The sequence below is a fragment of the Pocillopora verrucosa genome, chromosome 1, assembly GCF_036669915.1.
Source record: "Pocillopora verrucosa isolate sample1 chromosome 1, ASM3666991v2, whole genome shotgun sequence".
In the NCBI taxonomy this organism is placed as follows: Eukaryota; Metazoa; Cnidaria; class Anthozoa; order Scleractinia; family Pocilloporidae; genus Pocillopora; species Pocillopora verrucosa.
In genome coordinates this window covers 4,810,290-4,834,931 of record NC_089312.1, presented here as the reverse complement: position 1 = coordinate 4,834,931, position 24,642 = coordinate 4,810,290, and the positions used below count along the sequence as shown (strand labels likewise).

Here is a 24,642-nt window from a genome sequence, read left to right as displayed (position 1 = left end):
TCAACTAGTTTTATTTGGAAACAGAATTCTTCAGATTATACATAATAACTGATCATGAATAACTGATTGAAGGAATAGTAAGCATTCATTTTAATTCTAACATTTACAATGGTTTACTGTTTTGTATGGCGAAATACATTTTTTACCTCAACACGTCCGACAAATATAACATTGAAGGAGGATCTACTAAGCTTGCTGGAGTTCGTCTGATTGATTTAATTCTAGTTTCATAAAATTATAGATTAAAAAACTGAAACAGTTGCCTTCAGGAAAAATCACCGTCTCTCCGGCCATTGATAGGTGTAATGACTATGCGTGGAGTTGCAGTCTTTCCTTTCCTCTTAGGACACAAAATGTTTGTGAAACTACGTTTCCTCCGACCAACATATGGATGAAGAACACAGTAAGATAACATGAATCCCATGGCAAGTTCTATGAGCCTAAACGACGTCTCAAATGCAAACCAGGGCCATGGCTTGGGGGTTACAGTCCGGGTATATACCCCATGAACACCAAATAAAGAATACGCCTGAAGTCCACAGCACAAAATGCTTAGAATGCTGGTTATCATGGTGATACTGGCGACTTTTTTAACCGCACGCTCTTTTCCTGTCAGAGGAAAAGTAGTATTTGGACTTCTTTGGTTCTTAGCGAGGATGGGCACATGGACTGACAATCTTAAGGGCTTGATGGATTGAACTGCAGCCCCATGGTCACCGGGGGGCCTAGGAGGCTCGATCGTGAAAGCTGAATTTGGATCACCTTTACCCAGATCGGTCCCAGGTTGGTTCTGTCGCTTGGGAACTTCTTCATTATGACCCCCATGGTCCTTTCCCGGAGGCCAAGGATCAACGGTGGTCTGAGGAAGACGGGTCAGTTGATGCCACTCAGCGTTTTCCATTTCGCAGATTTTGTTTCGAATATTGATAGTTGTTATGACAACTCTTGATCCACTGTACATGAAGCAGATGGAATTAAGAAGCCCCCATACGATGAAGAATGATTGACAAACAATCAAAAGTTCTGTTCTGTCTGCTTTGATTGCAGTGGTCGTATCTGACACAAGGACCACAGCAAAATGCACAAAAATTATACATCCCACGAAAAGGGGATTTTTGAGTTTCGGTGAGCCAACCTGAATCTTCGCAACCTCCAAGAAAGCAACGTGCACAAGGCAAAATGCAGACATGAGGCAAGGAAAGGCGATACCAAAGAGGGGTCTCACAATCCACAATGGGCAGTTAGGAATGTTTTCCTCCGATTCGTACGGGTCAATCCACAGATACAAACTTCTTGTAGTTCCTAATGCTATAAGAAGCAAGTTGATTGAGTAGAAAAGATTCATTCCTGCAAAATTATTGATAATTTCGGGAGAGCGTATTACTGCCCACAGGGACTTCAATGCTAAAAGGGCAAAAGCCAGACCCAGTCCTATCCAGTGAAGCTTCCATAGCCATCCCCATTGCTGCTTAGCAGTGATCCAAAAAGGGCCTGGCTCCGGCGCTGCAGTGTCACGTCCTGGAAAGGCCACATCCTCTCCTCTGGGAGTTCGTTCCGTATTTGGCGCTGCGATAACGTTTGGTATAAAGATGCACGCGACACATAGAAACTTAAATCCTGCAAAAAAAAAAAGACCAAAAAAAAAAAAAATTAAAGAGCAGCTTTAAATGGCTCTTTCTTATCAGTTCCTTGGAATTTTGAGAATTCAAATTGTTATTTTCTTTAAAGATCTAATTAACAGTAGTTTAAACACGATACGTGCCACAAAATTCTGCACTATCATTGAACCCCTTTTGCTTTGTCTTCAACCAACAGTATTAGTTGCAATAGCACCAACAGACTGTATGAGAAAATTGATGATGAAGGACTTAAAAAAAGTTTTTCAAGGATAAGGATCTTATCAAGTAGGAGTTTCAGCACTCCTGTTTCCCTAGGAAAACGGGATATTCGTCAGAAGTGCAACTCAGTCACTTGTGAAAATTTCAGTTTTGTAGAAAAAACTCACTAGCCTCACCTTTGAATTCATTGACAATCATTTTCTTGTTGAATTAAGTTTAGGTTGATTGCCTATAAATGCCTCTGTATATTCAAAGAATGATCTGAAGGAGAGGAAAAAACAAGACAAAACAAAACATTCAGGTTAAACCATTTTGAGTCTTACAGCGGCGCACGATGTAAGCCTGTGTAATGCAGTACATCATCCTGAAAACATGACATTATGCCAAGAATCATGCTTCAAATTTTTAATTAAGCTCAATCAGAAGCATGTAATTTCAATTCTATAATTCAGGATAGTAGCTCTTACGAGCTCCCCAATCTCCCCACCCATTTCCTCCACTAACGGGTAAACCTCTCTCTGAATAAAAGGCTTACCGAAGTTCAGAACACAACATTTTTACTGGATCAAACAGGTGCAAGCAAGAAAAGCTGGCTCACTGTTGACAGTACTTCAGCTTCATAGTTTGTCTTCATTGAACTGTAAAATCAAGGGAATGTCTAAGAATTTTAATTATCGTGCTGCATTATGCTCGATGCTCCGCCTATTATTGCATTAAGCCCAATATTATGGCAGCATAATTTATCTGACCCTTGAACTATTCGAAACTAGGTGTTGGTTTGAACAAATATGGAGATTTGAAATTAAGGCCTTCACTTCTGCAAATAATGGCCGCTTGTGACCACTGCTTTACAGCTATGTGGCTTTCAGCTAAATTATTTGCGTACAAATCATGTTGAACATAAATTGAGTCTATGAAAAGATCCCTATGCCTTCATCATGGTTTGTTTTGTTGTTCATTTATTATCAATTGTTTCTGTCTCCTGGGTATGAGGCAAAGAATCTTCCAAGTCGATAACCAAAAAGATACTTTAAATTTACAATGCACGCACGCGGAAGTATGTTATTCCGTGTTCTTTTGGAAGTTACCACACCCTTACCAAGACAGAGAAGGACTCAAAACTTCTACATGACTGAAATCAAGAATCTATTTTTGACAATACTCCTTGTGTTCCTAGATAATGTTTATAAAAAGTAGTAAGATCAATCAAAATTATTTCAATCTTTTTTTAAATAAGGGCGCAAACGAGTATTTTGTTACAAGCATGAGGGGACGCAAATCGGCTGTACTGTAAGTATCCCGGAGAGTCCCCTACATTTTCTTAGAATTTTAGTCTAAGAAAATGTATGGGGACTGTAAGGTGTCATAATCCTGTTGCTGCTGACATCGATGTGACAGATAATTGCTTTTGCACTGTTTTCTTTGCCGGCTTATACTTGTCATCAAGTTTCAGTAAGACGGCCATCATTTTTCACAAGAATAATGAAGTTTTCGTAAATTGTGAGATCGGATGGGATTAAAATGGGATTAAATCACCTGATGATATGTACTTACAGTGCAGACGATTTGCGTCCCCTCATGGTAAATTTGTATCATTGTTGTATATCACTGGAAATTCTTAGTAATCACAAAGTTAAATCTGATAATGGGTCTCGCTACAAGGCTAGATAGAGACTATTAAATGGCAATTCTGCTAAATTAAGTGACATCCTCATTAAATAGCTGTTCTTTTTGGATTAAGAAAGCTGGATTGCTTTTTTACATGGCACACAATTTTGACCAACCATTAAGTTGCTTTAAGGCTCTCTGACACGACATTTTGATGCACGTTTTGCTGAAAACCCTGATCACTAATGCGGTAAACAGCACTTTGCAAGAGACAAAGAATAGTTTCATACTCTAAATCTCCTGGAAGTGAGGTTTCATATCTTTTTACCATCGCAATTTTTTTTAGACCAACGACTTGCCCTTGGGGCGGTCACTATGCCGCCATATGCTCGTATATCGTAGAAAATTATTGTAAACCTGAGTATTTTAAGACATCTCTGGCACATTTTTCTTCTTTCGTGGTCATTCTGCCTTATGTGCTATTTTCAAGTAACAAAAGAACCTACAAGATCCAAGGTGGAACGCGGACCAAACACAAAGAGGAAATGAGAGACAAAATTTATGCAACTACAAGAGCTCGTCTGTATCTAAGATGCGTGACTACCTCCTCTTTTTTCAAAAGAACATTCAAGATCAAGTAAAACTGTAAATTAGCTCAGGGGTCTGATTCAAAGCAACCTTTCTTACCACTGTAGTTTTCGTGACAAGCCAAAGAATTTCATCCTCAAACATTTTCATGTGGTTTTTAAATTTTTATTATTTGCATGTAAAGGAAATGAAACCACATCTTGAGATCACATCATGAATTTTAATCGTCTTAGAAAACAACTCATCCGTCAATCTACATCAGAATTTGTCACGATACAGTTATAAAACTAGAAAACTATAAGAACTTAGACGTGTTGCGATATCATCTTAAGGAACTAGCCTCAATTTATAAATATCATCCATAGAAACTTCTTTGTACCCGAGACTCCAAAAGAATCGCAAAAGCAAAAATTTAAGCGTCAATGTATTTCGCCAAACTTTATCTTTTCCAAGTATGCCTTCTGTCTTCTTCAACAATACCTTATATTCTAAGTAATCGTTAGAACTTTTGGTAATAAGGAATTGTGCGTTCTTATCGTAAACCCTTAAGCCGGCTTAACTTAAGTGCAAACATCACAAATAAGTTATCAAACTCACTTGTATTTAATGCGAAACTGTGGAAGATGTTATCACGGCCGAAGATTTTCAACATATGGCAATATACCCACACTTTTTAAACCATTCACCAGACATCGCAGTGGAAATAAATATCAGCTACCTTTGTTCCGTGTAGATTTTGCTTTCAGTCAGGAACACCTTTCGATGAAGTGGGGTCTTATCTCGATTTTACATGCGCATAAATTTGCGTGAAAAAGCACTTAGCTGCAATAGGAAACAATATCTATATCGGCCTGATTGTGCCAACATTATCTTTTTAAAACCCTTTTTATACTTAAAATAAGTGTGTAATTGTTTGTTATGCATTTTATCACTGATAAATGTTAATTTTGCGGTTATTGTGTTCTTGATTGTTTGTTTCATCTGAACAGGCGTTCGGGGCTTGCTGAACTAAAAAATAATTTTTTCCGCGATGTTGTTTTTCTGCCGAAAACCTACAGATGCGTGCATTTTATGGCCAGTTCTTTTGATTCATGAAAAAAGTTCTGGGTTTGCACGTCTGATTTTTGTCTTCTCATATTATCTCATCTAAAGGATGTTTAGAGTGTTTACGAGCCCCCTTGAGAGCTTTCATAAATGCATAAAGGCCTATTACCCTCTAAACCCTTTAATTCCCAAGATCTTATTAGTAATTCTCCTTACTGTCTGCCGTATAGTTCTTGTGATGTTGGTTTGAAGAATTTGTTACTGGCTCAACTAATAATCATCTGGTTAATATTTCTCTTTATTCTCATCACTTTTCTGCTTGTTATTGTATTGATATTGCAAGGCGGAAATTCTATCTTGGTCCCTTATTGGAGTTGAAGGGCTATGCAAATACAATATTGATTTTATCGCATGACTGTTTGGCAGCTGGCGAGTGCCATCTTGTGCTGTTCTCTGCTCGCTGATGATTTCTTTTTACAGCTCAAAAAAAACTTAATGAGATACAAAAGGAGAGAAGTCATTCTAATGCAGATTAAAATACAACAATCCTCCCTTACTCTCCGTTTCCTTCTTTTCCATCCATTCATCTCGTTCGGGAGCGTAAAACTATCTTTCTGCGCGTTGATTTTTTTAGAAAATACGAGAACATATTTTTTGATAGCGTATCAATACGCGTCAAACAAGCATGATGAAACCTTTAAACTCGCTTAAAATACACTTTAATCTTCATAGCTTAGGTGGACTCACTAAGTCACAAAATAAATTAGAATTAATCCCTTTTTTCGATCTCAGATGTAATTTTTTCACCAAAGTTTCGAATCACTTTTCTGTTACCTTCTCTAGCCACTCTTGATCCTTCCTTCTGAGTATCCTAAAATTGACAAAAAAATACTGGAAGTACTGTCAGGTGTTACAAGCCTTTTAAACGGTGCTAAGCTAACTAGTTATTGGACTATGGTTTTCTTAAATGTGCTGTTATCTGTGTTATTTGATTCCACTTTAATTTGGGATATTTTTTTTTTACAGGGTATCGTAGTTTTTAAAATTTTTTTTGCATATTCGTAATTTGTCATGTCATCATCAACCACAAGAGAAAACAATGTCCCATTGTTTGCTCAAGTCAACCACCATCATATTAGTTTATTTCAATTCTGCATTAATCAGCTACTTTACTGTCGAGTTCACTTTAACCTCTTGTGCGTTTCACGACATGCAAAATTTTCTGAAGTCTCTCAGTCACTTTGAGAGGATGGGAAACAACCTTAGTCTTAAGGTCCTCTCTCTTTCGCCCTCGAGAAAGTTATGTTCTCGAGGAAGGAGGAGAAAGAACCCTGGAAACGAGGTTGGATGGGAAGGAGTTTACTCTATAGATGTAGGGAAGAAGCCTATAATGGGAGCCTCCATCTCCCATACTTATCCTCGGGGGCAACCCTTCCCTGCTTAAATCTTAGGATGGCAGCCAAGTGAAGTTTCCAGTTGTAAGAAACAGCCAAAACAGAGCCGTGAAAATCCTATTGTTTTACTTTAAACATCCGCTCAGCGAAATCAGATTTTGTGATTCGCGGTGGACTCAACGGAGATATGATACTTTTCGCGGTAGAGAGCCGTTCTTAAAATGAATCTTTTCGGGAAAGGGTCGCCGTGACTCAAGGAATCGGTGGAGATAGAGGCTACCGTTGATGCGAAACTGTGTAAGGTTAGTTATCAGCGAGTCTGTATTAGGCACGAAAAGGTTAGAGTATTAACCCTTTCTTTCCTAGGTCAAACACACGTCCTCGTTAATGCGCTTGCGCAATAATGGCTTCCTAAGAATTATTGGGAAAGAAATGGGTGGAAATGAAATATGAATGGCGGCCAGTGAGATCCTCCAGTTTGAGATGCGAAGAGTAATCAATATTTGTTTCTGAAATAATCTGAAACCAGGAAATTTCGCATGTATAGCTAGGTTAAATAAAAATACGTACTTCCCGAAAAAGTAAAAAAAAGAACGACTCTCTTGAACAATCCACATCAATACCTGCTCTCAGCTTGTGGTACTTCAATTGAATTAAATCAATTCTTGCAGCCCCAGAACTTCGGTGGTAACATGCTCTCAACTCAGTCACAACGCATGCTCGATATTTCGGAAACACTGATATAAATTACACTCCGGAATCACAATCTTTAAATGGGTTCTTGTCGGTGAATGTGAATGTCGTTTCGACAGTCTGAGCGAAAGTCATCATCAGAGTTGTGTATCACTAGTCTTTACAAGACAGCCTCGAGCGAATTCAGATAGAACAGCAATGGCCAGGTGTATTAATTATTTGTTCCTTAACGCGTAAACTCCCAAGATCTGATTGTTAATTCTCCCCTCCCGCTGCTCCTCTTTTCCTTGTAAATTGGGTAGGATAATTTGTTGTTAGACCTAGTGAAAAACTTCAACCTTATAAGTTTGACTGTTCTAGTTACCTGTTTGCTGGATAATGTTTGCATATTATAGGGAGAAGTTACAATTTGATCTATTTGTGAGTTTAAAGGTTAACCGGCACTGCCATTACACTAAAAAACTAATTCTCATTTATTTGAATTGAAACAAACCGTTAACTTCTATCAAATTATTAGCTTTCTTGCTAGTGGCAAATCTAGAACTCAATTAACAGTCTCCTTCCAAGAATCGTTCATTAAAGCGCTGGATTCAAGATACTTTAGTGTGGATATTGGGTCTTAAAATATTAAGCAATCTAAATTCCGTCTTTAAATAACAGATCGATACCATCACGTAGAAGATATTAAACAGCTTAAGAATCTCAGGGTTAGAACCAGTTCTATGACATAATACTTGCGACGTATGATTTCAAACCAAAGAAAACCAAGTTGATACTATAAGCTCACTCGGATAAATACAACCCCCTTTCTTTTGTTACCATTAAGTTAATTAGTCCATTTATAAACTAAATGACTTTTAGTGATTAAAGGTTCTAGAAGAGGTCTGTCTTTAGTGAGTTTTGTTTGCCAATTGTAAGTTACACTCTTGCCACAACACTGTCAAGACTTCTTAGAAGCACTGATTAGTCGGCGTAAAATGAAATCGTGTAACTTTTATTTTTTCTCGTATTTCGAAAATAGCTATTTACGTGTACATAATCAGCATAATTTTGCGCGCATCACTAACTGGGACCTCAGGCAGAAAATCTTAACAAGCGAATTAGTCTAATTAGTAATAAATCATAATGTCTATGAAAAGCCTTCTAGCGAACAATGTGCGGGTTGTCACTCTTCAAGAGTGAGTGGTTTTTCGGTTCCTTATATTATATAATTATGGTAGGAAAATTGACGTCACACATGAGTTAAAAATTTGTCTTTAGACTTTGCGGAATATCTTTCGACAGTTTACGAATATTTTTTAATATATATCAATACCGTTGAGGGAACTTATTTCTTGTCATGATCAAGACCATCATTTTTTCAGATAAGTCATGCAAAAGTTTCCTTTGGAGAACATTGTTGTCACGTGTCGAAGGCAGGAATTCGAACTCCAAAATGAGAGAAAAATTGTCGATACTCTCTTAGGGAGCCGTTCTCTATTTCATTTTCGCGAAAGCCTTTGATTTTTATGTGTTTCAACAGGTGGATGTTAGAAGTAAAGAAGATTGATTAGGTTCCAGCTTCTCTCGGTCCTCCAAAAACAAAATGGTGGACGCAGTGCTCAACAAATTTCCAGTTACTCTAACTAGGTTTTCCGGTTGAAAGTAGGGCTAACAAAAAAAAAATTGATTTTCAGAAATAACTTCACTTAAAAGACTGCAGGTTAAATTCTTGGATGAAACTTTGTTATTCAAGAACTGAATCGATTGATGGCTCCCATTGTTGTGTTGTTTCGATCACCTACTTCACCTCCCACAGAAGACGAATACCACAAGGTGAGAAAGTTTTTGAAAAATTTGGCTGACCTAAGAGTGACCAACCACTAGTTCTAATTATAATATCACCCCTGAATCACACATTAAGGTCGCGAGATTAAAGGAAATGATCGCCAACCAAAGAGGCTCTTGATTGTTAAAACAAATTCTCCTTATCGGTAACTTAGGAAATGTAAAGAGAACAGTATGGAGAATATGCATCCTGATATAGGGTATCGAACTATTTTTTCAAATAATATTGTTGTGTTTTTTTTTTTTTTTGCAGGAGTTGACTATGAAAGGATGTGAACCATTCTCAATTCCTGTCCTTGCATTCAAGTATGACAATGAGAAAGAGCTGAGTCAGAAACTTCAGGATCCAAATAAATATGGAGGTGTATTGTCCATACAAACGTTCTCTTCTTTCTTAAATGACAGGCTGTCTATAAGGCATCCGACATTGGAGAATCCTTAGGCTCCAATGCAGAATTCTCTTTTCAGATGCATGGCAACAGATTATCTTCTTGTTAAATAGATGTATTCTGTGTAATTAGTAACACTGAGTCTGGGAATGCAGTTTCACTCCTTTATCTCCTTCCCACTTCTTATAAAAATCTCTGTTACTAAACAATTAAATACCAATGGACTTGCAAATGGTTGCTACAGGTATGGTTGTGACAAGCCAGCGTGCAGTGGAGGCTATGGAACTCTGTGTGGCTAACTTTGTGTCACGTGAAGGTTGGAGTCATTTGATTAATTATGTTTCATTTGTTTTCTTCTGGTATGGTGCTTAGGCAGTGACATTATAAAAATTTTCTGTTCCTAGTTTGGAGAGATGAGGTGGCAAAATTGTGGAAAGAGAAACCAATATATGTTGTGGGAAAAGCTACAGCCAAAGCAGGTTAGAGTGATTTTATAATGCAAGTGCTGGCTAAGTTATTGATATCATGTCATCAGCATCATCATTGATCTAGATGGATATTGAACCAGTTAACATCTGCATGTACAAAATACTTTTGCTGTGATGTTTAGTATCCTGTTTAATTTGAAGAGTTAGGACAGATCTTTTTTTTTTTTATCTTTTAGTCAGTGAGAAGCTTGGATTGGACTCTACTGGAGATGATGCAGGGAGTGCAGATGCCCTTGTTCCTTTCATTCTTCAGTGTATGGATTATGTTATGACTGTGAATATATGAAAATCATACATGTGTACATAAAGAAGTGAATATGAAAGTGATCTTCGCAGTTTGAACATTACTTAAGCAGTAGAGAAAATAAGGCCTGAGAAAATTCAGGCCTGTACGGAATTTGAACCCATGACCTCTGTGATACTGCTGCCGTGCTCTACCAACTGAGCTATCAAGACAACTGGGAGTTGGTAATTATGTTGGTTCCAAATAAACCTGTAGTGATGAATGAATGACTGTGAATATCTGAAAATCTTATAGACGAACTGTGGATAAAGAGGTGAATAAGAAAGTGATCTTTGCAGTCTGAACATTACTTGAAAAATAAAGCCTCAAAAAAAAAATAATTCAGGCCAGTACAGGATTTGAACCCATGGCCTTTGCAATACTGGTGCAGTGCTCTACCACTTCTTTATCTGCAGTTCACATATATAATTTTCAGTCATTCATTCATCACTTTACACGCTTATTTAAAATCAACATAATGACCAGCTCCCAGTTGGCTTGGTAGTTCAGTTCTGCCACCTGAGTCTTAGAGCCAATAATATCATGGCTAAATTGACCAATCCTTTTACACCATCCTGATTTATTGCATTCAACTGACAACAGCTCTCAAAGAACTCTGATGATGACTTCCACTCAGTTTGTCAAAAGGCTATTCAGTACTGCCAACAACAATTTTTCTTAAATTTCCTTTATCAATTTGATTATCAAAAAGATTGTGGTGGAAATGACTCTAGTAATATTTTGTTTATACTCTACATAGCTATCACACCAGACAGTAATCCACTGTTGTTTCCTTGTGGTAATTTAAGAAGAGAGACAATACCCACAGCAATGGCAAAAGCAGGTACAGTGGTGGTAGGGGAAAAGGTTTTTTTTTTGCACCTTTAACCTCACATGAGCTGTTACTTGCTCAGATGGGACTAATTTGGGTCTGTTTTTTTCACAATAAGCACAAAACCTGGAATGAAAGTGGTTGCAGAAGGGTGATTGAACAAATCAGATTTTAACCTTCTACTATGCAGGAGAGGGCTATTCATGTAATGTTGTCTTGAACATGGGAGGAGAAGTAGATGACACACCACCCCCCTTCCCTCATCCCCTTTACAATTAGAGTGTTTCATGTAAATTATCTTCTTTTATGAAGAAGGTTGGGGGGGGGGTGGGATGGCACATACCTTAGACACCTCTCTCCCTTCAGTCATGAATCATTATTACTACCTGATTAATCCTTTTACCCTTAATGAGTGATTGGCATCTAGTTTCTCAGTACTGTATCACTGCTAAAATCAACATTGTGATGATGAGAGTATAGGAAATGATTTGCAAGAAATGTTTTTGATCTCCTTACCAGCACCAGAGAAATGTATCGAGAACAGTATGGAGAATGTGGATATCCATGTTAGGCTGCAAAGGATTAAAGTAGCTTGAATATTTCTTCTTAAGTGGGCTGGCCTCCTCCTGTTTAGCTTCCACTTATTGGCGATCCGCAACAGCCCCTATTAAGAAGTAAAAGCTAACTGCCAGCCCTGAAACTTAAGGAATAGGAAGCCTTGTACTTAGAAAGAGAGGCTTGCTGTTAGTGAAGGCTATAAATAACCACCTGCTGTTAATTTCTTGATGTTGCAGGAGTAGCACTTGACAGCATTCATGTGTACAGTACATGTGCAGACCCTAATGTTAAAAATTTGTTGGAAGACTTAACAAAAGAGAAGGTAATTTTTTTTTTTTTGAGGAAATATCATAGCACTTGTTGTAACAATGGAAGAGCAAAATGTCAAAGTACATCATCATGCAAAATTGTTACCAATTAACCCTTTCACTCCTAAGAACTCATTCATAATTCTCCTGTATGCCATACAATCCTTATGATTAGAGTTTGAAGAATCTGGTATCGGATCAACTAAATAATCCCCTAATTTATTATTTTGTATATCCTCATAATTTGTCTGCTTAATATTGAGGGGAGATTCTGTCTTTGTCACTCATGGGTGTTACAGGGTTTAGTGACAAAATTCATGTTCGAGAGACAGGGGTAAGGGGGTGGGTGGAACATAGACTTTTCCTATTTGCCATTCCAGAATATTCTGCAACTAATAAGTATTTTCATTTTAGGGTGTTCCATCATATGCTGTATTTTTCAGTCCATCAGGAGTTAACTTCACACAAGATATTCTTTCTGGCATTTCGGAATGGGATAGTGTTAAAGTAAATATTTGATTTTTTCACATATAACTCTTAGTGATTTTCCTCCATACATTCTCCCCTAGTAACCAAGTGGTGTCTCAAGGATGCCTTACCAATTGACCTTGATATGGTTTTACTTTACAGCTCATTGCAATTGGTAAAACAACAGCAGAGGCAATGAAGAATAAAGGTTGGAAAGTATTTGCAGTATCTGAACAACCCAATGCTCACTGTCTAGCTAAATGTATCACGCAAAGTGTCGAAGGAGACCATTAACAGCTGCTAAAAAATACCTGAAGCACAGTAAAAAAAAAAGTGGTTTATGTATAATACCACAGATCTCTGCATTTTCTTAAAAGAAGAAAAAAAAAAGTCCTCCTCTTACTTTTGAGTAGTGGAAAATAACAATCTTGAACAAAACAAAATTGGGTTCCTTAGATTTTATTAAGCAATTTTTTTAATCTGCTACAGATAGCTAAGTTTTGCAAAGGATCAGAAATCAAGTCAGTTTGTAGAATGTACAATTTATCTTGCATGCTGGTTACTTCCCCCTTGAATTCCAGAGGGTAATGAATATGCAACTTCTGTTTAGCACATAATCTCCACAGTAACCAGCAAACTGGTAAAAGGAATACCTTAACTTAAGGGTGAAGTCACTTTTAATTACTGCTTTACAAGAGTATTTGTGGCAGCTGAAGGAGAGAATTTGAACCAAAATCTCTGGAGGTACAAAGTTAATAGAACAAAGACATCAATAGTAATTGAAAGCTATGTACAGCAACAAGTTACAAATCAGCAACTAACAGATTTGTAGAGCAGCATACTATTTAACATACTTAAATGACCTGTGGGACTTTGCTTACATGTTAATGTTTCTATGTCAATAACAAAAGAAAAGCTTCCGAGAAAACATCTCAGGAAGCAAACAGAACAAAACCACAGTTTTACTTTTTTGTCAGAAAGCAACCAGTTACAGATGGTGGTATAATAATTATTGCATTTGCAAAGTTCTTCCTTCACATTTCTTTTTGGTTCATGGTTCATTGTTGCCGTTTTATCTGTTTTTCTGTAACCTCTCTATAATCCTCTCCAATACTCGCTTGGCTTCACACATCGGGAAGTTCCTCATGTCATAGTACTGGGGTGCAATCTTCACCAACCTGCAAAAAAAAAAAAGGAACAAGCTTTCCTAAAACATCTCAGAAGAAGTTGCTCAAGAGGTAACTAGATTGTCCTGAAGAAGTTCCCAAAAGGTCTCTAAAGTGTTATAGGCGTAATTGATTCTAGCCACTGTCCTGATGCACTCTTGTCTCAAGCCCACGGCAATAATGTCATGTCTGGCTTGTTCATGTAATAAACTGAATTACGATTGATTTATTGAAGGACAGACACATAGGTGACATCATAATTGAAAGTTTTTTAATTTCTATTATACAAAACATAGATTCCGTATTGCTGTAGATCACACAATATGTGAAAAATGTAATGAGAACATCAGTGACACTCAGCTGTGCCTTGTGCACCACTTTTTTGTTCTTACCAGCATTTTGACTCCACCTGTTATCTCTAACAGAACACAAGCATGACAACATAGAATATATTTGTTAAACAAACTGAAACCAAAGCAGAAGCTCTTCTCTTTGGTGCACTAAGTGAGGCCATAATGTTTAGCTTCAAGCATGATCACCAGAGTTACCTTCTTGGGCCTCAGGAACAAAACAACACCTGACTCAATACAATGTACATGGGATGATATAAACAAACTTGCTAGCCAACAGACCATTTAGAACTTATTGAAAATAAAGTAACATCGTCAAGTGTTGGAAATAGTAGTTGACTAGGATTCAGTTGAATTTGTTTTGTAATTGGTTGCACAGGTGACAACATTCAAGAGATCAATCATAATGGGTTATAAAGTAAACACCCCAAGAAATACACTTAGGAAAGTCTTGGGTATTGTGAAACTTACCAGTCAGCCTTTATGTCTGTACAGGTCCGAATGTAGTTCTTGGTGGTCAATACAAACTCATTATACAACACCCACTCTGGCTTGTGATCCAAACAAGTTGATGGATGCAGTTGTACAACCTTGTGGTTGAATAATAATAATTTTTAGTCAAATAAATTCAGTTAACCTTCAGATGAAATTCAAATACACCATTGGTCCTTGCAGGTGATCTGTAATTTCAGTCATTCCTGAAAAGAAGCCTGAAAAAAAATCAGGCTTTACCTGGATTTGAACCCAGGCCTCCTTGGTACTGGTTGGACCCCTACAACCAACTGAGCTACCAAGCCTCATGTTTGGAGTGGGGCACATTTTCGAGGGTTCTCCTTTCAAGTGGAGAAATCTGCTCCAAATATGTAGGTTTGGCAATCATTCACCCAATATTTCAATGTCAGGAATGTCTAGGATAGTTTAGCTTGTTACCAGTCACTTAGGTGCTTAGCTACAGTACCCCCTAATCACAAAGAAAAACGGTGTGCAGAAGAATCTGACAAAGACATCAGTCAATCTCCTAATATATCAGCAAAATCTTGGACTGTAGGTAAACAGTGAAATTGTTGATTGCCTGGGATTTTTGTGACATATAAAAACAAAACTTTATCAGTGTTCTGTTATTAATGTAACAACTCAAGACAGTAATATCCTGCTTTAAGTAAAAAGGGAATCAGTAAAATTTACTGATTTCCTTTACTTAATATCTCACCTGGTTGTCTTTGACAGTCAGGTAGTGTCCAGACCTCTCCAAATGAGCCACCTACTCATCAGAACAGTTAAGTGGGAGGGATGGGTGGGTAGGTAGGATTCACAGATTTAATGGTCAGTATCTGAAGTACTTCAAATAAGATTACTGAATCAGTTTGGGGAACAAATGCCATTTTTTAACCACACTTCATTTTGACGGGAAATTTTTTGCTCACAATATTTGTACACATTTTTGTGCCTTGTCTGGTTGCAAAATACTAACAGAGTACGTGTTTGTTGCCAAACAATAATAATGCACTGTTCAAATTGAAGCTGAATTTTTTCAAACATAAATGATTTTTAGAAACTTGACTGAACTAAAAAAAGGTCCATGTTCCCCTAACTGGTGTCTTTACCCTAAACTTACACAAGTTACAATTTTGGCTCAGTATAAATGTGATAGAAGTTTATCAATTTCAGTTCCTGATGATGGTCAGGCTAGTTTGATTGTAAATAATGACTGAGTTTTTACCAAACTGTGCATAAAATAATTAAATGGATGTACTTTACGTCACTACTCTGACACAAATGATATTTCTGAAGATGGCTAGCAAAGGTAAGTGAAATGTAAATGGAGCAAGACTAAAAAAAAGTATTGCAACAATCCATGATCTCATTCTTAAGTATTTCTTGGACCATTTTTGCCCAAACTTTTTCCTTCCCAAAATTACTTTTTTGGCTGATTCCCCTACAAAAAATACTTCGAAATAATGATGTACATCTATAGAACAGACCTTATTAAAAGGACTTCCAACACAGTTTGCTTCTAGGATTTTGTCATGGACAAGTGAATTCCAATTAAATTTAAAACCAGTTTAAAAGTTGAAGCCATTTTAATTAAGGTCTGGAAATTTGTACAGTACCTGCATAAAAAATCCTGTGACCAGTGCCTTCCTGATGTTTACATAATAATCACGACTGTTGAAGTCAGTGCTACGTCGTCCAAGATTGAACCTGTCCATGATCCTGGTAAGTTGCTGTCTCACATTATCAGCCGATTTGAGAGAACGATGCTGGATGAAGTTATCATAACACCACTGAGTATCTTCATGATCTGAAAATAAAGATTTAAAAAAATGTAATTTAATGCTTTGACCCTTAAGAGTGACTTCTCCTTACAGAATTACCCCTGAATCACACATTACCCTCACAAGAATACAGGTAATGATTGCCAAGTAAAGAAGCTCTTGTTTGTTAAACAAATTCTTCTTTTTACCACCTTAAGAGATGTAAGGAGAACATTATGGAGAACATGCATGCTGATGTTATTTTCAACCCATTGCCTGATTGAGTGAAAGTTGGGTGCCTGGTACATCTTTAGGCTTTGACTATGTCAAGCCAGCCCCCAGACAGCATACATGAATCTTTCCCATGGCTGGCAAATATCACAACTGAGCCGTGAGCCCCTTCTCTGTGTCCTAGTAAACTCTGATGAGATCAGTGGATGGAAAATAAAAAGAGGGAAGGGAAACATCTGAACACAACTACCACAAAACCCCTGGAGACTGCTGAAAGACAACTGCTACAACATCTGCACTAAAACCCAAACATAGAGCTACAATCTAAATGCAATAATACCTGTTAGCCTGCCAGATTAACTGCAAAAGTTTGCTTGAATTGAAATTTTTCCCTTCTATTTAAACCCAGGGATAAAATAAATATCTTACTACTATTGTTTTCATAGTTGGTACAGTAATGTACATAACCTAGTTTTTTCCTGCCCGGACTGATGGCCTGCACGCTACCACTGGGCCATAAATCCATGAAAGAAAAACTTTGTCCATAACTTAAAGTACAGACCTAAAACCTTGGCTAGTCCTTTAACTCCCAAGATGTCATTGGTGTTTCTCCTTACGGTCTGCCAAATGATTCTCATTATGTTAGTTTGGAGAATTTGGTATTGAATCAATTAGTAATCCCATCATTGACATTTCTTGTTATTCTCATCACTTGTCTGCTTGATATTGTATAGATATAGTAAAGAGAAATTCTGTGTTGGTCACTCATGGGAGTTAAAGGGTTAGTAAGAGGTATTTAGTTTACAATGTACAAATATTAACATCAGAAAACTGAACATTAGGATCAGGTTGTAATACTCACTCTGTTTGTATGCATGGTAAACATTCAGCAAGGTCAGATGGTCTCCATCAATGTGAGCAAACTTCATCTTAGCCTCATCAGCTGCCTTTTTAGCTTCATTTGGTCTCATAAACACCTGAGGAACTAATGGACAGGGGCATGATCACTGTTAAATTAAAATTTAATGCCCAAATTGTAAATGGAAATGAGGTGCTTGAGGGCCTGGGGTCTGCAACCACAGTTGTACACCAAGGAGCTAGAACACCTGACTGGCTTGCCTAACCCGCATTCCAGCCATGAGCCCCCCCCCCCCCCCCCAAGCCCCCTACCCCCTATGAGTATTATCACACTAGAGCCAGATGCCCCAATGGAGGAAAACATGAATAAATAAATTAATCAATAAATAAAACAAATAATACAAAATAAACCCCACACTAGAAACCCTACAGTTAGAGTTGGGGGGAAGGAAATGCAAAGAACTGCTATCTTTAAGGACAACAATGCCATGGTGTAGAACAACAAACACAATTTAAGCTAATGACAGAAAAACACATGCACTAATAAGGTATACTGCTAGAAGAGGACAGCTCCAGGGCCCCAAAAACCCACAGTACTGCTGCAAATGCCACAGAATGCAACAAATGCTGCTTGAACACTTAACAGCCAGTCAAATGCGAACCAAATGCCTGAAAACACTACTGATCATATTTGCTCCTAGTTCTTAACTATGTTAAATTCCAGTTAACTATGAAATAATAACATCAAAAGGTATTTTTCACTCAACAGGTTCACTTGATATAGACATGGAGTGTACCTGATAACATAGCAGTAATAGAGAGAATTTCATTAGAACAGTTATGGTCACAGCTGGCAATCACCATCTTGGCAAGTTGAGGGTCAAGTGGAAACTCTGCCATCATGGAACCCAGTGATGTGAGGTCTCCATTGTCATCCAGGGCACCAAGATAGTTCAGCAGTTCAAGGGCTCTCATCAGGGTTTCTGGTGCTAGCAAATTGAAAACAAAGAGAATAAAATGTTAGCCCTCTTTGTCTGGTTTGTACAAAAACTTTCACTTGGAAGACATCATTCCATTCCTTCAGAAAAGAATCTTCTGGGAATCATCACAAATCAAGTGTTTATACATCAGCTTGCTAGCAAGCCCTCAACACTTTAAATCCCATGAGTGACCAAGACAGAATTTATTTTTACAATATCAATACAATATCAATACAACATCAAGTAGACCAGAATTGAGAATAGAGAACAATATCAATTAGGGGATTATTAGTAGATTCAGTATCAAATTCTCTGAACTAACATCACCAGAATAATATTCAGACAGTAAGGAGAATTACTAATAAGATCTTGAGAGTTAAAGGGTTAACTCCCATGGGTGACCAAGACAGAATTTCTTCTTACAAAAATAAATACAATATCAAGCGGACAAGAGACGAGAATAAAGAAAAATATAAATTAAGGGATTGCTAGTTGATCCAATACTAAATTCTCCACAATATCATCATGAGAATTGTGAAGCAAATTACAAATGGTGAAAGGCTTAACCTACCAGGAGGATCCATAAAGTCAAAATGCACCAAGTCGTCAATGCCCAACTTCTTCAGCTGTAGCACCACAGTACCGAGGTTGGACCTCAGGATTTCAGGGTATGTATTGTCTTGCATCTCAGTCTGATAAGCTTTTTCTGTGTACAACCTGAAACACTTGCCAGGACGTGTGCGACCTGCACGGCCAGCTCTCTGCTGTGAACTGGCTTTAGATATAGCAGAAACTAACAGTGACTCTACACGGATACGGGGATTGTACACCTATTATAAAAAACCAGATAAAAAATGACTTTACACTCAGTCAACCTTAGCATGTAACAATAAACTAGAATTATATTTTTGAGCTTGGTAAAGAAAGAGATATTTTTTCATCTTGTCACATATTAAACATGGAACATAGAAAAAACTCTGAGTTCCCATGAAGAATTGCAACTGAGCACTTAAGGTCTAAGGTTTGATTTGTTTGGGGAACTCAGGAGGTTTTCTTTGTCTTGTGCTGATTAAAAGACAAGAAAAACAGTAAAACACTTTGTACAAAGTAGACAGTGATAAAATTCTAGAATAAGACAGACCTTCTGCTTGGAAAATCCAGGATCTATTACAAACACCACACCATCAATGGTGAGAGATGTTTCAGCTATGTTGGTGGACACCACACACTTGCGCCCAATGGCACCATTGGGACGTTTGGCTGGAGGAGCATCAAAGATACGCTGCTGCTGCTGTGGAGGAAGAGTTGAGTACAGTGGGATGCAGCGTAGCTCACCAACTTCAGGTCCCAAGTTATCAATTTCTTTCTTCAGTCTCTTACATGCTTCTTCTATTTCCTGAATGGAAAGAAAACAGCATAATGTTGAAAGAGTACTTTCAACTTGGTGTAACATATAGAAAAATTTGTTACAAAATCTTTCCAGGAATGAATGCTCTTGTATCATTAGGTCAAATGGCTATTTAAGGTCTCGTCATTTATAAATGGGCAACAAAGAATTTACTGCTGGCCACCATTTTTTGCCACATACAATGTAAGCATCAGAAGTTGATTGAGGATTCCATTTTCATTTCAGGCCCCATGTTGATTAATAATACTCTAGGGTCATTATCATGGAAGAATATTGACAGTAAATGCACTAGAGGCTTTGCAATTTGCACAACTTGAATGCTTTACACCCGAACATCAGCATGCATATTCTCCATACTGTTCTCTATTATATCTCCTAAGGTGCTGATTAGATTTATAAAGAGAACTAGTTTAACAATCAAAAGGTTCTTTAGTTGGTGATCACTTTTTTTATTCTTGTGTCCTTAATGTTTGATTCAGGGGTGATAATGTTGGGAGAAATTAGATGCCTATCACTCTTAGGGGTTTGAGTGTCAATAACACCCACATTGCAAATGGAAGCTAGGTGCTCAAGGGGCCCGAGGGCTGCAACAACAACCACAGTACTGCTGCAAAATGCCACAGAATGCAACAAATGCTGCATGAATGCTAACAAACAAGACAGGATCCAAATGCCTGCAAATGCCACTAACCATACTAACTCCTAGTCATTAACTATGTTAAATTTCATATATCTATATGATAAAATATACCATTTAAACACAACAGAACATCTAGAACTTTGAACACACCTCTTGCCCAGTAAGAAACAACAAAATGTCACCCTCTACTTCCTCACACATGTGTATCTGTACCACTGTTCTAATGGCGGCCTCCAGGTAGTCTCGTTCAGGTTCAGGAGTGTAAAAAATCTCCACAGGATGAGTTCGTCCAGGGATTGTCATAAGTGGACATTCATCAAAGTATTCCTGAAATTTCCCAGCATCTAAGGTGGCACTCATGATTATGATCTTAAGGTCATGTCTCTGTCGCACAACCTGTAGAAAAACAGTTACAGGTGCAACATAAGGAAGTGGTAGTAGAGTGGATAGTTTACTAATTAGCACATAGGCAGCCAGAAAGTTGGATTGTGCATTTACAGTTAAATACTACTACTGATAAAGTTCTTATTCTAAAAAATATACATAATTTTTTGTACTAAGGATAATAACATTGTAATATAAATACTACACCCAAAATTTGTAATACAAATTTAAAACTGTAATAAAAGTGATCATTAATATAAATAATTCTTTATTTAAACACAAGCTCATTAAAAATGTGTTTCTAATACAGTCTGTTTTCCATTCTAAGACTGAGAAAAGCTTATTGCATCTGGGTGAGTACACTGATTTATGTGCTGTGGAAAAAAGATTTTGAAGGCGGCTATCCTTATTAGTCAGACGTCTTCATACAACAATCTTCATCTTAATTAGCTGATGTAAGAAAGCCAGCTTAGTCTGGGGCAACAGAGTATTCTATACCTGTGAAGACAATGGCTAACACCCCCTGATGAACATGCTCTAGTTCTCACTTAAGGTGCAATGGAAGAGCATTATGGAAACTGGTACAGCATAACTTAAAATAGATCTACCGGAGTAATGCAAGTACAGTAGAGGTCGCAGATCTGATAAAAATGATGCCTACAAAGTAGCAGTGTATGAAACCAATGCTATGTCACCTAGTTCTTGTTGGAAGAAATACAAAATCTCCAGGTGCATGCATACCTCTTTCAGCAGACCCATGAGGATATCAGTGGCAAGAGTTCTCTCGTGAGCCTCATCAAGAAGAATGACTGCATAACGGTCCAGTAAAGGATCAGTCATAGCCTCCCGCAACAACATACCATCTGTCATGTACCTGTAAATAAATTAAAACAAGCTTTAAATTACATTTAGAAATGATTATCTCATTTCTTCAGGCATCTGTACCAGCCTAACTGATACCTTTGCATTTTCCCACATCTTCTTTCTTCCTGTACAGTTTTAAACCCTCTATCTGATTAACACACAACTTCTCCCTTTAATATCCATACATTACCCAGCAAACAGGTAACAAGAATACTCAAACTCATCAGGTAGAAGTTATTATTTTGATCTAACACCAAATTCTCATAACCATACACCAGGAAATGTGTAGCAGTTAGAAGGGAGAATCAATAATCAGATGTTGGAAGTTTAAGGGTTGAGGATGAAATTGACTTTTTCTCTTACTTCAATATAGTGCGAGGACTTGTGCAATCTTCAAATCGAATGGTGTACCCAACCTCTTGACCTATGGTGACATCCAATTCGTCAGCAACACGTTGAGCGACACTCATGGCAGCAACCCTCCGTGGCTGGGTACATGCAACACACTTGCGTTTGTCAATACGAGTTTCAAGACACCACTGAGGAATCTACAAAAATACAAAAAGTTCATCAAAAGTTTTTCTTCTTTCACCTTAAACCACATTTAATGCAATGCAATCACAAACATAATAAAATTGAATTCTTCTGTCTTTCCTGCTTCATTTCAGCTTGAAAATCAATCTCAGTTTAATGATCTCACTACCCAGATTAGGCATAACTGGTCTTGGATGTGCATTTGATAAGGAGGGTACTAAAGCTCAACTTTCAATAAACTACTAAGATATCAACTGAGTTATTTAAAATAGCTTCCATAAACAGTTTCTAAAGCTGATAACTTGAGCATTAGCCCTTCATCACAGCTAAATACTGCTAAGTATTGATGAATAAACATGGTTAGTTTCCAAAAGAAACTGTGGTGCTGTGCAGGTGGGGGTGTACAACAAGTTAATTAGTATTATCAACTGAGGTGATAAGATAAACTGGCCACTGTAAAGAGTTTCAGAGCTGATGTTTTGAGTGTTAGCCCTTTGTCCTTCCCTCTGACAAAGGGCTAATGCTCGAAACATCAGCATGAAAGTCTTTACGGAGGCCAATTTACCTTATCACCTGAGTTGATAATACCAAATTATACAGCTGATTATTACCTGGGTTGTTTTACCAGATCCAGTCTCTCCAACCAGGACAAAAGCTTGTTTTTCTTTCATAGTCTCCATAAATTTTTCCCTGTACTCCCATACTGGAAGCTCAATTCTCTTCTTAAGAATGTCAAAATATCTATCTGAGAATAGCTTCCCATTGAAAGGATTGATCTTTCCGCGAAGATTGCTTGGATTACTACCAACAGAAAAGAGAGAAATGTAAACCAGGAGTTGGATATATATACTTCTTAGAATGAGGTCACAGAGAGTTCTGATTAAAATCATCAAAAATAAATACAGTGCAGAGGGAGGGGGGGGGAAGGTGACTGACAGGTTGGTGCAGGCTACCAAGTGTAGCAGGTGACCATGACAACCCAAAGAGTGACATCTATCCACTGTAATGATTTGATTTAGTGCCCAAGGACACTTATTCACTGTTGGTACAGAGTGCTTATCAGGGACAGGGTGCTTATTTCTTTTTCAAGGAACAGCTGAATATGCAAAAAAAACCATTCATGTTCATTCAAAATGTATCAGAGAAAATGGAAAACAGACTTGTTGTCCAAAGATCCCTCCTAGCTGGAACAACAAGCCAGACAACTGATGCAAAATTTTGAGACAAGATCATTCGTATGAAGGACCTGTGCAGTCATGTAGACATAATAGCTGAGAGACCATGATGAAGACCACTGTTTTTGTAATGGCTTTAAGCAAGCAAGTTAAAAGAAGATCAACCATGGTTGATCTCAGTAGACATATACTCTGACAATGCTATCAATGTAACAGAGTAGCGATGCTTGTTGGAATAACAGTGTTTACTCAAAAGGGGCACTTAATAGAAAAGGGGTGCTTATTAACATGTACAAAAACACATTTAGAGGGGGTGCATTTATTAGAGGGGGCACTTACAGGAACGAGGATACTAAATCTAAACGTTAAGGTGAGTAACATCATACTCACAAACAACGGAAGCCTAAGTAAATTGACACAACACTTACAAAAGGGCAGAAGGAGAAGAATGCAGTGGCAGCAGCTCACAAGTTTGTGTTACACAAGGTAAAAGAAACATGATGATTCATCAAAGGCAGGCAAAAAACGCCAACAGCTCTTGCAAAGGCATTTTATTTCCTGGAGAATACTATCATCTCGAGTCTTACATAGCTATCACCTGAATTAGAGGAAGTACCTTGTGACTTTCTGACTGTAAGAAATTTCTTTTCTAGTGAATGTTTTTAAATTTTTGGTTTTTATCTTTTATATATTTTGTTTCATTTTAGCACAAAGAAATTCATCCAGTGTATATAATGAAAGCCACGACGTATGAATTTAAGCGACCTAACGTGAGTTTCAGACTGGGGTAACAAAGAGAGAGAGAAGTCGATGTTTTTAAGTGCTCTCTTGCTCGAATAGTAATCAATTTGGTTCAAAATTGAAACAACACTTTAAGGATATGTGTGGTATCTTCTATAGCCCTACATATTTATGTAACACAAGGGAGGATTCTGCGAAATAAATGATGATTTCGCGATATTGGAAATACCATCTTCTTTAATTATCAGCATAATTCGGCAGTGTAGGTTCGAAAAAAAATTGCACATCTAATCGGCCACATTTAAATCAGATACGCTTCGATAGAAATATTTCCAGAGCAACGCCTTCCCGAGGAAAGATTGTGATGGAAAAGACAAATGAACTTTAGTTTCTGTTCCAAAAACAGCTGCTGATTGATTAAGATCGGCGATTATTCAAAAATGAAAATCTGCCCTTCGCATGTGAATCACAGCCTACCTCAACTCTTCCTTTATCCTTTTCGCGGTGGTTAACGAGTTGGATGAGCTTCCATCGACATCTAACCTCCTTTTCGACATCTTGCACTGACATCGAAGTCAAATATTCCAGTAAATGCTCCCCAACTGCTACACTAACACAAGTGCCACTCAGATTTCCATTGAATTTTGCCGGCAAGGGAAATGCAGAAGACACGCGTTTTGATCTCTTTATCCCACAAGTCTCTACGATCATAACGGAGACTAAATATGGTAAAATTTC

The 24,642-nt window shown here is 37.6% G+C and overlaps 3 protein-coding genes across 4 annotated transcripts; 1 reads left to right on the top strand and 2 right to left on the bottom strand.

Moving 5' to 3' along the window:
- Window positions 1-57: 57 nt before the first annotated feature.
- Window positions 58-4,818, bottom strand: LOC131770916 (proline-rich transmembrane protein 4-like). Its single transcript, XM_059086632.2, has 3 exons — window positions 4,632-4,818; window positions 2,015-2,099; window positions 58-1,617 (listed from the first exon to the last, which is right to left on the bottom strand). Exons 2-3 carry the CDS (start codon window positions 2,034-2,036, stop codon window positions 266-268), a joined length of 1,374 nt encoding a protein of 457 aa, XP_058942615.2. The 5' UTR covers window positions 2,037-2,099; window positions 4,632-4,818; the 3' UTR covers window positions 58-265.
- A 3,934-nt stretch (window positions 4,819-8,752) lies between these two features.
- Window positions 8,753-14,163, top strand: LOC131770930 (uroporphyrinogen-III synthase-like). The gene is made up of 9 exons (XM_059086648.2): window positions 8,753-8,980; window positions 9,246-9,354; window positions 9,626-9,697; window positions 9,786-9,860; window positions 10,046-10,123; window positions 10,913-10,996; window positions 11,779-11,864; window positions 12,265-12,357; window positions 12,481-14,163. Exons 1-9 carry the CDS (start codon window positions 8,915-8,917, stop codon window positions 12,610-12,612), a joined length of 795 nt encoding a protein of 264 aa, XP_058942631.2. The 5' UTR covers window positions 8,753-8,914; the 3' UTR covers window positions 12,613-14,163.
- On the bottom strand, window positions 12,759-24,580 carry LOC131770911 (putative pre-mRNA-splicing factor ATP-dependent RNA helicase PRP1). Of its 2 annotated transcripts, XM_059086627.2 has the most exons (13): window positions 24,382-24,580; window positions 22,600-22,789; window positions 21,818-22,002; window positions 21,332-21,464; window positions 20,357-20,602; window positions 19,300-19,554; window positions 18,730-18,988; window positions 17,976-18,167; window positions 17,183-17,305; window positions 15,946-16,136; window positions 15,045-15,095; window positions 14,306-14,424; window positions 12,759-13,496 (listed from the first exon to the last, which is right to left on the bottom strand). In XM_059086627.2, exons 1-13 carry the CDS (start codon window positions 24,459-24,461, stop codon window positions 13,391-13,393), a joined length of 2,130 nt encoding a protein of 709 aa, XP_058942610.1. In that variant the 5' UTR covers window positions 24,462-24,580; the 3' UTR covers window positions 12,759-13,390. The 2 variants fall into 2 exon arrangements, with proteins under 2 accessions (XP_058942610.1, XP_058942611.1); XM_059086628.2 differs by lacking the exons at window positions 12,759-13,496; window positions 14,306-14,424 and having other exon boundaries at window positions 15,045-15,173.
- Window positions 24,581-24,642: the final 62 nt, after the last annotated feature.

Coding starts and splice junctions, on each gene's coding strand:
- LOC131770916 (XM_059086632.2), bottom strand. CDS start 2,036: ATGATTGTCAATGAATTCAAAG. Junction 1,618..2,014: donor GATTGTCAATGAATTCAAAG/GTGAGGCTAGTG, acceptor TTTTTTTTGCAG/GATTTAAGTTTCTATGTGTC.
- LOC131770911 (XM_059086627.2), bottom strand. CDS start 24,461: ATGTCGAAAAGGAGGTTAGATGTCGATGGAAGCTCATCCAACTCGTTA. Junction 18,989..19,299: donor CTGGATTTTCCAAGCAGAAG/GTCTGTCTTATT, acceptor TTTTTATAATAG/GTGTACAATCCCCGTATCCG. Junction 13,497..14,305: donor ACAGACATAAAGGCTGACTG/GTAAGTTTCACA, acceptor TTTTTTTTGCAG/GTTGGTGAAGATTGCACCCC.
- LOC131770930 (XM_059086648.2), top strand. CDS start 8,915: ATGGCTCCCATTGTTGTGTTGTTTCGATCACCTACTTCACCTCCCACA. Junction 8,981..9,245: donor CAGAAGACGAATACCACAAG/GTGAGAAAGTTT, acceptor TTTTTTTTGCAG/GAGTTGACTATGAAAGGATG. Junction 9,355..9,625: donor GGATCCAAATAAATATGGAG/GTGTATTGTCCA, acceptor TGGTTGCTACAG/GTATGGTTGTGACAAGCCAG.